At 33.2% G+C, this 17,333-nt stretch overlaps 1 protein-coding gene across 4 annotated transcripts in view; it reads right to left on the bottom strand.

Annotated features, from left to right (window-relative positions):
- Positions 1-1,610: 1,610 nt before the first annotated feature.
- The window catches only part of Rnpc3 (RNA binding region (RNP1, RRM) containing 3), a 34,525-nt gene continuing 18,802 nt past the window's right edge, over positions 1,611-17,333 (bottom strand). Inside the window, exons 11-18 of one of the 4 annotated variants that reach the window (XR_003709994.1) lie at positions 15,337-15,431; positions 15,188-15,246; positions 13,339-13,471; positions 12,628-12,699; positions 10,861-11,561; positions 9,815-9,886; positions 7,210-7,310; positions 1,611-4,996 (exon numbers count right to left, since the gene is read on the bottom strand). Coding sequence is in view for 2 of the 4 variants with exons in the window: in XM_028757328.1 (XP_028613161.1) it covers positions 12,643-12,699; positions 13,339-13,471; positions 15,188-15,246; positions 15,337-15,431 (344 nt within the window). In the remaining 2 variants the exon portion in view is untranslated. Of the gene's footprint in view, positions 4,997-7,209; positions 7,311-9,706; positions 11,562-12,627; positions 12,700-13,338; positions 13,472-15,187; positions 15,247-15,336; positions 15,432-17,333 lie in introns of those variants that run through there. The other 3 variants (XR_003709995.1, XM_028757328.1, XM_028757327.1) reach the window with 3 other exon arrangements.

Raw genomic sequence — 17,333 nt, forward strand, 5'->3', positions numbered from 1 at the left:
AATCAAATTGCAACGTCTAATTGCCTTCTATTCCTATTTGATTACTTTTATCCATCCTTTTATTCTAAGGCAATGACTATTTTAAAGCTGTTTCCTATAGACAGAAGACAGATGAATTCTATTTCTTGATCTATTTAGCCAGCCTGTATCTTTCAATTGGAGAATTGAGGGCATTGATATTTAAAGTTACTATTGAAATGTATTAGTTGCATGGTAGATCTGACTGGATAGAAATGTTGGATGTGGCATTGGAGAGGACCTTGTGTTGGGGGCATAGGCAGGTAAAGTCCTTGCAAAACCTAGATATTTGTTTCAGGGCAAGACAAAGGATGTGAGACTTAAGACAAGATAGATGCCAAGTTGGACTGGTCTCTGGATGACTTTTCCTCCAGTCTCTGCTCCATTTTTTTCCCCCTGCATTTCCTTTAGATAGGAATAATTCTGGGTCAAAATCTTGACATAGGGCGTAGAGCTTGGCATGGTTGTCCTCTGAGAGTCTCTACCAGCACCTGACTGAGACAGACACAGATGCCATCCATTGGAATGAGCCCAGTGACCCCATAGAACAGTTAGAAGGACTGAAGGAGCAGAAGGAAATTGCAAACCCATAGGATGAACAGTATCAACTAACAGGACCTGTCAGAGCCCCCAGAGACTAAGCCACCAAAGAGCATACATGGACTGGTCCATGGCACCTACTTCACATGTAGCAGAGGACTGCCAGGTCTGGCCTCAGTGGGAGGGGAAGTGATTGGTTCTGTAAAAGCTTGATGCCCCAGAGGATTGCTAGAGGTGTGAATTGGGAGTGGGTGGGTGGGTGATCACACTCTTAGAGGTCAAGGGGAGGGGTTCAGGTGGGAGGCTCATGGAGGGTAGACAGGGATGGGGACATTTTAAATGTAAATAAAATGATAAAAATATGTGCACCACCACTGGCTGGCTATTCATCTTTTAACAATAAAATACCTCTACCTAATAATTTAATAATCTTCTTGAAAGAATTAATTTTTTTTTAAAAAAAGGTTTTGTAAAATAAAGTAAATCCAAACTAAGAAAATCCTTATAAATTGTGGGTCAATACAAAATCCTGTCTGAAGCTTTGTATTTGGGGAATATTAGAGCAATAGTAGTGTGATTCTTTTTGGTAAATTCCTTCATGCTTATTTTTCTTGACTATAAAGTGGGTCTGGTCATAGGTATCAATCTCCCAGAATCTGCATTTTTCTGTAATATATACTTACAAGTTACAATATATGTCACATAACGTATAGCAAGCGTAGTGACAGATGTTTTATAAATTTATGTGAACATTTCTGCTAAACAGTACTACTGGATTGGTTTCATCTACACATTATTGTGGAAATTAAGGTTCAGAGCGTTAGAAAAAGCAAGAGTTAAAGAGTTTAAAACATTACATTACCATCTTCAGATACAGGCAAAATGATCCTATGTATATTGATACCAACAACAAATATCTCAAGTAGGCTTACAGAAATAAGTCAGTGATCAGCCTGTCTTTTCACCAAAAGTAGAGACACTTTAGATACAAAATAGAACAAAGACCAAGAAAAATCCTTCAATACATTCTTAAAGAAAACTACCTCAAAAGATAATGGGAGAAAATTCTATGTTTAATGTCTGATAATTGCTTGGTATGAAAAGATATCCAATGTGGACCAGAACATTTCATAAATATTCTATACTAATCACAAGCAAATACACAAATCACAAAGGACACAGAACAAGTTTTATTATATACATTTCACATACAGTAAAATCTACTGTCTGATGCATAGATTTGTACTTTTGACAAAGTACCCTTTGAAAGAGAACCACACTATACCATTAGTTGTGGTGTTCCCAAATTCTCACATTATTTTGTACTTAACTGTCTTACCTACATTTGAATTCAGACTAGTTGTCTAGGAAGCCTTGTACTTCTTAAGAGTCTGCCTTTACATAATTTGTTGAAAATGCTGTCATTGTGACTGTTAAGGTTGGTTTCCTTATTATTTCCACAATGTGTGGGCATCCTGATTGTTGTGTATTGCTACTTTGGGAATGTATTTGGTGGTGCTATCTTATTATTTCACTTTCCTATTATATGTGATGTTAAAAAACATTTTGAGTGCTAATCTGTATCCTTTAGCCCCTGAGATAAATGTCTATTCAAATTACCTTTCCATTTTTGTGTGCTGTCTTTTTCTATTTTGACTCCTTTATATATTTTAGATACAATTGCCATTAGTATATATCTTACAAAGATTTGTGTTAGCTATGCTTTTGTTATTTTAATAGTACTTTGAAAAGCAAAATACTGTCTGACATCAATTTCTTAAAATAAACAACCTGTTTTATGAACTCTTTGTTTAACTGTACTTTATCTTGTATTTAAGTTTTAGTTTTCCATTCTATAATATGCATGTCTCTTGAATGTTTTTGCATGAGAATATTTTTTCAATAGTTGATAATATTGTAACCTGTGTGTACATGTATTTAAGAAAACATCAAAACATTACTTTTTATGCTTACTAAACTGGCATCTCACTATGACAAAGTCTTAGCTGATCACATTTATGTGGAACACATTTCTGATGGTGTTTGTTTTGTTTCAGTTATTTTTATGTCTTTTATCCTGAAAAAAATGATTATTAGTTTTGAAGTCTTAAATTTATACGGATGTTATCAAACCTGAGTTCTATATAACTGTTCCTTTTACAAAGACTTCTGAGTTATTTTGTTAGTATAAACACTATAGCCAACTGTGATATTTGAATATGGATGAAAGGCAGGCATTCTAAAGTCTTCTAATATACACAGCAGTAAACCATGTTGTTTTCAGCATTTAGGTCAAGCACAATTTAACATTTATAATATTTATTACATTGGTAATATTTGAAATACATTATAAGAAATTTCAATTTCTCATAGCTTGCTGCCAGACACTAGTAAAATTCATGTCATTTTTAAATCTAGTAATTCTTAACACTCAGTGTAACCCATTAGCTAATTCTTCAGTTTTCCATGTCAATTATTATGGGAATGCTCTATGTGAATAATGTACTGTCTTTGTGCCTAATATCCATGGCATTATTGTAATATCATCATTATTCCTCCTCCTCTTCCTCCCGGCTCCCTATTTTCCCCTCCTACTCTTAGTTGGTAGTCTTGATTATGATCATTACATAGATATATACACATTATGTTGTGGATATATCTGCTAAAAGAGTTCAACATGTTTGCAGAAATTTTTGGATATGCAATGAAACCTTTCATGATGTTTTTAACTGTGTTTCTTATTGGTCTTTTTCTCAGCAGTGTGGCTAGAACCTGTTCAATTTTATTCATCTTTCTCCAAATCAGATTTGTTTACACTTTTTCACCTACTGTTCCTATTTGTGGGTTTATTTTTTTAAATTTTATTATTTTCTTCTACTTGTTTACTTCCTTTAGCTTCAGAAAGCAGAACGCTATCAATTTGTAATTAAACTTCATTCTAAAATAACCTTTAGATAATCCTTTAATTGCATCTTATAATTTCTCATTTCATCATCTTTCTTTGATTCATGTTCAGTAATCTGTTGATATTCAGAAATTTGAAGAACTTTAAATTTTTTATGTTGCTGAAGTCAAGTTTAATTCAGCTATGAAAAATGACATTCTTTGCATGATCTTTAAGGTTGTAAATTGTTAACATTTTAGTTTTTTCAAAAAATGTTTTCTCACTGAGATAATATGGAGAAAAATACATGCAGCAACAGAGTGTATACAATACAGAAATAGACATACGCCACATTCACTCTCTAAACATAATTTTAGAATTAAAACACATGTACAGACTTAGTATAATCATTTCTACAAGTCATACGTGTTGCTACTGTGTATGTTGCTATTCCTTGATACTGTTATGTGAACAATAGAAGGTAGCATCATCTTGCAAAGCAATCTTTTTCTAAGTTCTTGAAAATTACATGCAAGTGTGCAAAGAATTTTCTAACTTTTTAATTCTCAAAGATCTTGGTAAAAATCTGCCCCTTTGTTCCTTCTTCAGATGTGTATCTTTTTATGTTAATTTTCAAAGTGTTTCCTTTACAAAACCTTCCAAGAAACAGCAACTTCAAGGCTTATCTGTATGATTTACTTACTCAAGATTATAAGATTATTTGATTATGATTATCAAAATCTTGTGGAAATGACTTTCTTAACCTTTAATCCTAAGAGATCACACACAATATATCTCACCACATGTGGTATAAACAGAAAAGAACATGCAATTGAGCTTTATATATTGTACACCAAGGTAAGGCATCTCCTTTTAGGCACCTATTACCTGGTTTTCTCTCTTGATTTCATAATGCCACTTTTACTTTACAGAACATCCTCATGTATTTAACAGAAAATTTCACCTCCATGATCATCTGACATCAAATTAGCCAATTATAATTCTTCTAGTAAAATGTAAGGGACTTGTTTAAAGCAGTTGATTCTAAGTATTCAATTAGCTGATAGGGTATTTTCTACAGATTCAAATGACATCATCAGTACTTCTACTCTGTAATAACTCTTATTTTTGTGTTCATAAATAATGACATCATCATCAGGATGACAGAGTATAATGGAAAGGAACTTTAGACTGAAGAAAAAAGGCTCATGTAGAAGTCTAGAAATCTTCCTATCTTTGACACTGGGCTGCATATCCTACACATGAACACAAGACTAGGCTATGGTGCCATGAATGGAAATGGCCCACTCATATAGAGTAGTATTATTTGAAAGGATTAAGACGTGTTCTTGTTGGAACAGGTGTGGCCTTGCTGGAGGAAGCAGGTCTTTGAGGTGGGCCTTGAGGTTTCAAATTCTCATGCCAGGCTATGGTTCACTCTCACTTCTTGTTGTCTGCTGATCCAGATGTAGAACTCTAAGTTCCTTTTCCAGTACCAAGTCTGCCTACATGCCACCATGCTTCCAACATTTACGATAGACTAAACCTCTGAACCTGTAATACAGCCCCAATAAAAATGTTTTCTTTTTGAGAGTTGCTATGGTTATGTTATCTCTTCATAGCAATAGAAACCCTAACATACACACATGCTAAGAAAAACTATAATCTTCCTTTCAGCACCTGATCATGTAGCCTTACCAGGTACTTACTTATTTTATGTGCATTAGTGTTTTGCCTACAAGTCTGTCTGAGGGTATTGGGATTCCCTGGATCTGAAGTTAAAGACAGTTGTGGGCTACCATGTGGATGATGGAAATTGAACCCAATCCTTTAGAACAGCCAGCACTCTTAACCACTGACCCTTATCTGCAGCCCCACCACGTGTTTTCTTATCAAATAGCCCAAAGCTCTAGATGAAGAAAGGGAAGTAAAGGATATATAGGGTTTCTCAGAGAAAGGGTAACTAGTGATTTCTTGACTACTTTGTGATTTTTATAAAATGCACAACTGAGTTGGTTGGATAGTAGTTTCAATATGGTTTCAGCTCCTCCTTTAAGAGGTCACACGTTAGTGGCTTAATATTTGGTGTGGCAATGTTAAAATGACAGAATCTTTTATGAGGTGTAAGGTGGGCCAGCTGTTTGGGTCTCTAGAAATATATCCTCAGAAAGGATTATTTCTCATGGACAACCCTAATTAGTTCCCAAAACTGCAATAAAAGAACAAAATTACTCCATCAACATCCATCCTTTGTCCTCTTGTTTCACTATGCAATCTATCCCTCTAAACATGCATTCCAACAATGGTGATGTGCCAGGAGCCATCAAGGAAAAGCTAAAAACTAGCAGGTGATCTTCCTGAGATGGTTCTGCCATGGAATATAAAGCTAAGATGGGTTTGCTTCTCTGGACAAGGCTAAGAAGATTTTATCGGAGGAAAGATTCCTGATATTAATATGCTATTAATATGCTTTTCCTGTATGTATGTATGTGTGTGTGTGTGTGTATATATATATATATCTCAATCACTAGGTATAAACCCACTCTTGAGCAGATTTCTGTATAACTATAATATGTACTGTCTTGTAGTAGTTATATAGACAAATAGATCATTTTTTAATTCTTAATGATTCTATAAGAATTCCTAATTCTATACTAGTAATTATTAAGCTTTTAGTATAGGACTGCTATTAAATCCTCTCTGATACTCAGAACTACAATGAGAACTCTTCCAGTCTTCAAGTGTCACAAGTTAAACTGTTTCTGAGATAACAAGCAGGCATTTAATTGGTTGTAAAACAATTAACCAAAGGTCATAAAAAGGGAACTGAGGATTTACTATAGGTGCAAGGACAGAAGATACAATATTGACCGGGATTATCTATACAAAACTTCAGTGGTAACTTAGTTATGGTCTTTAACTCTCCATAAATCTACAGAGCTAGTGAAACATGATGAATGTTTATCCAGACATTACTTCTAATAGATATGCATATAAACATTCTCTGTTGTAAACTTTTTATTCAATTTATTAATTGAATTTATGTGTAAACTTGTGATGAACTCTTTACCATGTGATCATGTATTCGGAAAGATGTGTAAGTGCTGAGGGCAAAGAGAGAGGGAGAACTTTTAAGTGGAACTCAAGAAGTACCTTTTAGAGAGAACTTTTTAGAGAAGAGCTTTCTTATAAAACTTTTAGAGAGAAGTAAAGACATTGGGAGTAATAGCATTGGGAGAAAAGGCATAGCATTCGGAGTAATGATATTGAGAGTAAGGGCATTATTGTAACATCAGAGTAGGACAAAAGAGTAAAAAAGATTAGAAGAAAGCAGAGAGAACGTTTTAGAGAACTTTTTGAAGAACTTTTGTAGAAACTTTATGGAGAACTGAAGAACTTAGAAATAAACACTAAAATAAATAACTTTTCAAAGAGTGCCTTTTTTTCTTCCAGTGGCTTCAACTAGCAGGCTGGGAGTTAGTCTTGGAGCTGGTGCTAAGGCAGAACAAAGGCTGCTTTACTTAATCACCTACTGCTTTATGATGATGTGCTAAATGCCAGAGACTGTAGTTTCTGGTCTCATAGGAACTCAGACAGGCAGGTCAGCTACTGTAGCAAAGTGACTAAGACTTAAGACAGGTAAACACCTTAAATAAATATCTCATAAGACCAAGTCTTGCCCCAACTGACACTCATCCCTCTCAGCTACCTCAAGAGGAATCAAGAAAGAAGAACAGCTGGATCTGGCCCCTGGCCTTACCACTTACCATGAAACTCTACCAGAACCCAGTGGAAGTCAAAGTCAATCTTGGCATTTAAGAGGTATGAGCTAAAGAAATTATCTCAATCTCAGGTTATTTTCTTATACCTATGGAGAAGAGACCAATAAGTTGAAAAACATAACTGAAATCTCTTATTTAAGTCATACCAGTTTATGTTTACAATATTTACTAGCATGTAGTACTAACACTATAGATAATGCTATCACTGTGGGAAATGAGGCACAAAATAATTTTCCTCATACCTACTGTTTCAAACAAACAAAACAAAAAACGTAACATAATTATATTACCTAAGACAATTTCCTATTACCATAGTAGAATGTAGAAAAAAATTAAGCTTATTTTAAAAACTATTATCTCCTGAATATTCAATATTTACATAGACCAATAATTACTTATTTGGCCACTACTTTTGGCATAATTCTTGAATTCATCTTTCCATTATTCTACAAAACTGTACCTACATCTAAACAGCCTAGTTTGTACCATATTCCAATACTCCAAATTTTATGTATTCTATTCTTACTTGTGTCTCCTATATTTTCAACTTCTGCTTCTGAGAACACTAACACATTTTCATCTGTACCATTAATCTATACATAACTATGCCATTTTCAACCGTCTCAAACTGTCGATTTTTTGAGAGAGGGTTTATCTGTGTGGCTCTGGCTATCTTGGAACTCGATTCATAAAACCAGTGGTCTCAAACTCAAAGAGCCACCTTCCTCTGCCTACCAAGTGCTGGAATTAAAGATATGCACCACCAATGCCTGGTCTGTCTCAACCTTTTCACCTTATTGCTTATATTATCCTTTGTAAATTAAAGTCCCTTGCTATTTTTTCAACTTCTGTGTATTCATTCAGGAAAGTTTCACCTTTAACTAAATTCAAACCATGAACCCTATTCAATGAAAGCACTTAGAACACTCACTGCACTATTCTGAGAAGTGCCTTAAATTTTAGAGGGAAACTAGAGTGATTATGGAATCACTGTGTGCTGTTCTTAGGAGCTATATATTGCCACATCTCTAAAAACTTTAAAGAGTTTGTCTCTTTAAACTTCCTGCCTGTTGTGATATAGCAAATCTGTACTACCATGGCCTTCAACCATATGCTATTGTCTCACCAATCGCTCCAGAAATAATGGGGTCAGTCCAGAAATAATACGGACTAAACTCTCTGAAATTTTAAGACAAAATAAATTATTCTTCCTTTACAATGATATTCCCAGGCATTTGTCATCTAAACATCAAAAACTGAACATAATTAATCCCAATAAAAATGTAACATGGCCTATCAAACTAGAAATATCTAGTCTGATAATCTGTTTTCTACCTATATGCAAGATTGATAATTTAGAAATATTCCTTTTTTTTCTACAGTTTTTCCTTCTTTTATCAGACCTGTTGACAAACCGGTTCCCTTGAAATACTTATTAACAAATAGACCTATTAAAGAGACCCATTTCCCCTATTACATTTTTAAGAGTTGTCTTCTAAGTGGCTGGCATAATTATGCAATACAATGCACTCATATAAAATTTCAAAACAACTACATTTTTAGATAACAAAATATGCAAAAAGTATTATTTACCTGAGAAAGACAATTATTTTTATGATTTTAGTAAATTCTTCTCAACCACTTTACTGACCACCAACTTTAACCCATTTTATCTATCTAAGCGGTTTCATTCAGATCTAGATCATGTGGACACCTAAATTTTAGTCTTAACAGTGACTCACTGAAAAACAACTATCTTGAGCCACTCTTCTTTCGTCTACTTTCTACAAAGTATTTCAAGAATTCTTTTCTTGTTCTTCCTTTTTGGTTCTTTATCTATTTGACCAGCTAAGCATTTATCAGCATGTTCTATGGTTCACTTTTATTTCTAACTCCTATGTTGAGTTCTTTTACTCGCCCATTTTGCAATGCCATAAATGCAAGGGAAAACGGTAAAATCTTAAATTTCAATGAAAGCACAAGCCTTCAGGGAGCAGCTCTAAGGGAAAGGTTATTTTATACTCACCAGTGAAAACAACAAAAACAATTTTTTTTTCTAAAAACCCTAATTCTTTCTTATGCCATAAATAAATTTTACTAAGAGAATAATTTACTATGAGACACATCTTTACCTATGAGCAATGATTCTACAGAAAGTTTAGAGGTATAAAATTCACATTCTAAGATAGAAATAGTAACAAACATTAATACTTTACAACAGACAAATCTACCATTATCAAAAGAGTAGGCAGTGTCAATAAAAATTAAAACTAGTTGTAAAATAATTAACTAGATAAGTCCTTGTAAAAATATGTTTACAGTATCTATATATGTACAAAGGTAAAAATAAAAAATAAAAGTAAGAGTATCATAAAGAAAAATGTATAAATACTACTATAAAGTTATTAATAAAAGTTCATATTTATTGTTGAGTTACACTTCCTTAGATATATTAAACCATGTAATGAAAAATTATAGACACTGTTGAGAAAAAATAATTTATTATATATACGACAAGCCATTACAATGTATCTTCAAACATTAATTTGAAGATATGTAATTTTTTAATGCTTTCAAGGTTGTTACGCACAGTTCCATAGTCCAAATGGTCAGTTTCTTTTCTCAAAAGTTCCACTTGAAAGATACAGGATTCAGAAGAAACCTAAAACATCACAGAGGCTCATTAAAAATAATAATAATTTTGTTAATTAAGTTTTCAAAGCCCAATATTTATTTGCAGAAAATTAGTGAATCATGTCAGTACAAGATATATGTAAAGAAAGGCTACTTATGATATTAAAACTAAAATATTTCAATTGTGAATATGAAAAGACTGCAATTTCAATTTTGGTAAGCTTCTACTCTTAGGGTGGCAAATAACATAATTATGAGCAGATTTAAAGCACTTATAATAGGAACATTTCCCACAAAATCTTTTAAGATTTTTATTTACCTAAAAAAAAATGTAAATTTGTCAGTGATCCTTTCTAAGTAAAACTTTCAAATTATATTACAAGACATTATTCCAGTAATTCTGATTTATTAGCTCTGAGACAGACTCTAGACTCTAGAAATACTTGTACATAGATTATCTTCCTTGGTGGTTCTCTGTATTAATATACTAGAATCAATCTCTAAGACAGAAAAACAAACATCAATGAATAATATATTATTATATATTTTAAAATTCTTAGAATTTAAATGTACAGAATTTGAGACTGGCTGTTCTGGGTGATAGTCATCATACAGCCTGGAATCATTGTTCTTATTTCTATAAGATAATTTACTAACTATATAACTAGATAAATATGTCTTATCTGTTATTCTTTGTATGTGTGTTTAAATTTTGTTTTTGGAATTTTCTTGTTTTGAAAAAGCAAAGAGTAATTGAAATCCTTCTACTTGTCAAAAATCAATTAATCTTTCTGTATCTTGAGGGTTTTTTTTTTAGTAGAAACCTTGTTCCTTTTCAATATATTTACTATTAACAGAAAAAGATCATTCCCCAGTCAAATTTTACAACATGTTATACAGAAAAACTGTGCTGGATAGTTTTAATTATCAACCTGACACAATACTGATTACCTGAGAAAAGTCTTAAAGCAATATCTAGACTATGTTGATATGAGCGCATACCATAGTTTTGACTGTTCACTGATGTAAGGTCCAACCAATTGTGGGTAATACCATTCCTTAGGAAAGGGGACCATGAGCAGCGTGTAACAGGAAAAAGCTAGCTCAGACTAGGCAAGCTATGGATTTATTTTCTCTCTCTGCTCTTGATTGTGGACATTATGCTTTACATTCATGCCTTGACTTCCCCACGGCAATGAACTGTAAATTGAAAGACAAGTAAATTCCATCTTCACTAAGTCGCTTTTTGTCAGGGTATTTATCACAGCATCAAAAAAGAAACTGGAACAACACCGAAATGGGATATAATACAAAACAGGAAGCATGTTCCTGAATTAAATTAAAGAAATTCACATATACAAGAAATATTACCATATTCTGTGATCAAGCAATTGTATATACCAAGTGACCTGATTCACTAACTTTCCCTGATAGAAACTCACTGACTTATATGATAGCATAGAAAATTAAGCAGGGGATCTAAAATACATGTAAGGTATTTTTCCAGGAAACAAAACTAATTTGAGAAATGTATCATTTGAATAAAGAATAAAAAGTACTTAATCTGGATAAATGATAGAAGGTAGACAAAGCACTTCTGGAAAACAAAATGAAACAAAACAAAACCACTGCCCCAAAAGGATACAACAAGAAAGGATACACTTGTATGACAGTATTACAGCAGTATTTACGCAGGAATGCTTCTAAAGAAGAACAGCAGAATGTAGTTTATTTTTTTTCTAATCTTTAGCAATATATTTTTTAATAATTTACTAAAATAAAGACTGAAATTCTTCATTTTTTTTCTGTATAGGATTTTTTAGACATCTGACTCTCTTGACAGTAAACTTAAATATTCCAAGAAATTCACAAAGATTAAACAGTATGCAAATAATTCTATTTTGATATGGTTCTTTTTCAGCTAAACAGCAATTTTGACCAATGATTTTCATATTCTTCCAGGCTCAAAGAGTAGAATAACAAAAAGTAAAATATCTCTAACTATCCCCCATTCCCAAAAAAACCAGAAACGACTCTTTCCACTGATTTCTCAAAGAAACAGATTAAGAATTTAAAATTTTCAGTTTCACTACTTCAAATCATTCATTCACTTAGGTATTGAAGCTACCTGTTCTAAACAAATTATACCTCAGAATCATATTTTTGTGAAGAATGTTAATAATATATAGGATGAAATACAGAGCACTGTAGAATTTTAGTAACTGCTTCAGTTCTGAAAATGTAGTTCTTGGACCAAACACCTCAGTATTACCTATGAACGCAATGAGTGTACAATGGGTCAGGTTCCAGGATATCCAACTAGCTCTGGTTTGCCAAATATTGTTCCTTGCAATACTTGCAATTACTACATGCTGAGAATCCCTTACTGATAGGATAAATGGGGTTACTGCTTACCCACCTCAAAATCACTGACTCAGAAACTCTTGAAGTGTAGAGCCAGCAGTGTGTTTTTAATCAAGCTCTCCAATATCTAACATAGGTTAGATATTAAAATATCATCATGCAGAAAACATAAAATAACAATAACAACCAATACATTCTCTTTATAAAATCCTCTAAAATTGTTACACACAAGCTTACTTTAATCTAGTTATAATTTTGAACTTAATCAGAATAAACAGTATATACAGAAATTTTCTTAAAAACTCATAAAATAGCTGAATTAGTAATCTATACTTCCATATTTCTTTACATTTACTCCAAGAATTTTTTTTTTTTTACTCCACTTAATGCTTTATTCTCACTTACCTTTATTTGTTTGTATCACTTCCGTTTTCCTTCTTTAGAATCGTGTTTTGGTCTAGCAGATCGAGCAAACTGCTAATATGTTAACATTAAGGTTTCCATAGTGAATATAAAAGTGTTTTTTTTTCTTTAGATAGTCAAGATCTAATATACAAGAATTCACAATATATAGTACTAATATCTAATATAGAAGACTTAAAAAGTATTTTCCCTAAAACTTGCATGATCTTCACAATTTGAAAAAAAAAATAGAAAACATCTGCCTTTCCTTGTAACTGTCACTTTTCTCAACCATATTTTCACTGATTTCTAATGTAAAACTTGATTTACTACTACAAGAGAGTTATACAATGATCTATCTTGGTCACTGAAATACCGAAGTAGAAATGTGAATTATAATTAAAGTACAGAGGAATCCCTTCCAGTGACTCCAATATATTTCTAGGCACTATGCCTTGAGTTTAACAGGAAGAAATAACTTAGAGCTTCACAAACATACAGACTTAGCTGGCCTTCGCTTTCCACTGCTAAAGTTAGGATTTCTTTCAAATAATGATTAAGTGTGTCATCTGACTGAGCTAAGGCATATTAACTGTTAAGTAACAACTCAAGCCCGAGCAATTGCTGACACTATCAATGATAACTTGATATTAGTTATTTATATCTTCCCGATAAAAAGTGTATGGTTTTAAGGTAGATTGGTTTAAAGGATACAACCACCATGGGTTTTCCGAAAAGAACATAGCCATTAGCTTCTTTCAAGGCTTTAGCTGCTGCTTTTTCATTTGGAAGTCCGACAAATGCTTGTCCTTTCATGCGTCCTTCTTTCATTAAGCGAATATCAAACCTAGAAGTTAAAAAAAACAAACAAACAAGTAATTCTGATGTAAAGCCTATCAATTTTAAAATCATGCATCAAAAATCATAACAAGCCACTTTTGCTATTTCAAAGTAACACTAGAACTATTAACCTTAGAATTAGATATTTGAAAACTCTATTTGATACTGATTTTAATAAGTAACAATTGTTATGCTTAAAATTTTAAAATTATACCAGTAGCAAGGATATAATAAAAACCTTACTTTGTGGTTGTACTATGATACAGGGTTCTAATATCAGCAAAGCAAGCTAAAATTGTTTTTGTTTGTTTGTTTGCTTAGAGTTTTTTGTTTTTGTTTTTCAGGACAGGGTTTCTCTGTGTAGCCCTGGCTGTCCTGGATCTTGCTTTGTAAATCAGACCTGCCTCTGCCTCTTCACTGTTGGGATTCAAGGCATATGCCACCACAACCCACCAATTTTTTTTTTAATTAATCCGTTTATACATACAGTGCGATGAGTTCAATAGTATATATACACTCAAGTGATTTAAAAATAAATACATAAATCGAAGGCTAAGAGAAACGAAGTAATTGATTATTGGCTTTACATTATTGGCTTTATATTATTATAAACATTTATAAACTTTTAGAGTACATAAGGGACTTACTAGATATTCAAATGTTAGATTTTATCAACAGTACCTAGAGACAGAATGACTCTTCTGAGCATAGGGCCTAAGTTGCATGTTATCCCTAGTTTAATCCTCACTATATCTTATTATTTATTCTATAGTATATTCATAGATAAACATTTTTGAGAGAAAACTTTTTAGGAGCTATTTATAAAAATAAAATTATAACTTACAATAAAAATATGATCTAATATTATAAACCAAAAAATATAAACAAATCCTATCAACTGATGAAGCTAAGTAACAGCTCAACTGGAAAGTGCTTGCTTTGATGATAAAAGGACCCATAGTCAATCCTTTAAACACTCATTGAAAAAAAAAAAGAAACAATACAAAAAACCAAAAACTGGGCATGGTTGATATATGCTCATAATTACAAAACTAGAGAGACAGAAACAGATGGGCCTTGACTTACTGGCCAGCCTGACTAGCCAACTTGCTAACTACAGATGAGCAAACAAATGCAAAAAAAAAAGGGCATATGATGAACACATACCAATATATACCACACAGAGTAATGACCCACATGTATCTATGTATTTTACACACACACACACACGAAAATGAAGTGATTTAAAAAAAAATTCGTTACTAGTCTCATAGATACAATCATTTGGGGATCTATAACCTTTTTCCAAATGGAATTTTTCCTTCATCCATCAGGCAATGTAAAAAAGTTGAGTACTAATGCTTTAGTGTCAGAGGCTTAGGGACAAAAGTACTAAATAAATAAGGATAAATAAATAAGCATTTATAAATAAGGATTTAGAAAAATATAACCAGAAACATTTATTAGTATGCATTTTCATATCAGCTTTCATAGTTAGGAAAAATTGAACAAATACGATCTAATGTAAAATATTAAAAATTTTATTTGCTCATTTATATACAAATTTGCCTATCCCTGCTCTAGACTTCTAAAAGGACATTTGTGTAAGAGAACAAATGACTCATCATGTGAGTTTTAGCACTAAAGAGAAAAATCATGCATAACAAAACATGATGATTTTTTAACAGATAAAACACAATATGAGATCAGAACTACCACTTACATGATCCGCTGTGTGTCTGAAGAAAAGTCAACGTATCTTCCAAAGATAAATTTAAGGTCCTAGAATTAGAAAATTAAAAAAAAAAAAAGACAAATTAGAAAAGTAGTCGGAAAAGTAAATAACAAAATCAAATGCACATTTCACCATACCTTTTCCTGAACGTGCCTAGCTAAATTCTTTACATAAATTCTGCAGTTTGGTTCACCAGGTTCATAACTTCTGAAAACTGAAAGGGTTTCCATTTCTTTTTAAGAACAAAACAAAGAAAAATATAGAATTAAAATCTTTTTAGTAATTGTTAAGTAAAACTACAACATTCTATTATAACTGCTAAAAAGGCAAAAATAAGCTTTATATAAATGTTAACAACAGACAATAGTAGCAATATTTCTCAATTACACAGAACTAAAATTTATCCCAAAGCCATATTAAAAATTCTTTGAGGAGTCACTTTATCATAAATATGTGATAACCCTTACATACATAATCACTTCTGCTAGATCAGGAGAGAAATGGGGGTAGGAGGCTCAGGGTAGAATATGGGAAGGAAGAGGGGGGATGGCTGGATGGTTATGGGAATGAGATCTGCAACTGACAAGGGTAGGGGGGCATCTCCAGGAAGAGACATAGACCCTGGATAGGGGAGGAGCCCAAGAATCAATGAGACTCACAGCACTGAAGATATGAACTAGTGAGGCTGCCTCCAACAGCCAGGCAGGAATCCCAGTAGAGTAATAGGGATATCAACCTATACAAAAAACTTTCAACCCAAAAACTTATCCTGTCCACAAGAAATGCAGGGATTGGGATGGAGCAGAGACTGTGGGAATAGCCAACCAATAGCCAGCCCAACTTGAGCCCCATCCCATGGACAAGCACCAATCTCTTGACACTCTTAATGATACTCCGTTATGCTTGCAAACAGGAGCTTGAGAGGACCCACTCAGTAATATGCAAATACCTACAGCCAAACAGTAGATGGAGCCTAGGGACTCTCATGGCATAATAGGACAAAGGATTGCAGCCTCTAAGGAGATAAGAACTCCACAGGAAGACCAACAGAGTCAACTAACCTGGACCCTTGGAGCTCTCAGAGACTGAACTACCAATCAAAGAACATACACAGGCTGGACCTAGACCTCACCACACATATGTAGCAGATATGCAGTTTGGTCTTCATGTGGGTCCTACACAACTGGAGTGGGAACTATCCCAAAAGCTGTAGCCTGTATATGGGGTATATTCTTCTAGCTGGGCAGCCTTGTCTGGCCTCAGTGGGGGAGCAAGCTCCTAGCCTCCCAAACACTTGAAGTGCTAGAAAGGGAGGAAACCTAGTGGGTCCCCACCCACTCTGAGGAGACGTGGAGGGGAAATGGGGGAAGGATTGTGGGAGGGGGTTAGGAGAAGGGGGGCAATCACTGGAATATAAAGAAAATAAATAAAAAAAATTTTAAAAAAAAGAAAATAAATGAATGAATGAAAAAATAAATAAAATTTATTTCCCAAATCAGCCACTTTCATATTCAAATATAGGAATGATACATTCAAAATTAACAGTCAGGAATTTCAGACAAAGGTCTCCAAACTCCTTTATAGTTCTTCATATTTACTACCAGTAATATGCTTTGGGAAACTAGATTGTATATGCGAAGATGTTAATGTAGGCTGATTACTCATTATTGTAAAGAAAGGTATTTATAATTTTTTTTAAAATACTAAAATAAAAAAAATCATTTAGAGGTGTGTTGTTTTGAACCCATATGTTTGAATACTTGGTCCTCAGTTAGTTGAATTGTTTGGGAACGATTAGGGGTACGGCCTTGGAGGTGTTATCTCTGGGAGCAGTATCTGAGGTTTCAAAAGACTTGAACCATTCCTAGTGTGCACTCCCTACAGCTTATGAATCAAGATGTGAGTTCTAGCTATTCCTGCCATGATGCCTTTGCTCTACCACCATAGATTCTAATGTTCTGAAAACATAAGCCCAATTAAATGAGTTTTCCATTTGTTGCCTAGGTCCTGATTTTGTCATATAGAAAGTGATTAAAATTTATTACATATTTTTTTCTAAAGTTATATAAGGAATAATTTTAGGATATAACATCCTAAATTCAGTTCTCTAATTACCAAATTGTATCTACTTTAG

Source organism: Grammomys surdaster, unplaced genomic scaffold, assembly GCF_004785775.1.
Source record: "Grammomys surdaster isolate TR1022 unplaced genomic scaffold, NIH_TR_1.0 126158, whole genome shotgun sequence".
Taxonomy (NCBI): Eukaryota; Metazoa; Chordata; class Mammalia; order Rodentia; family Muridae; genus Grammomys; species Grammomys surdaster.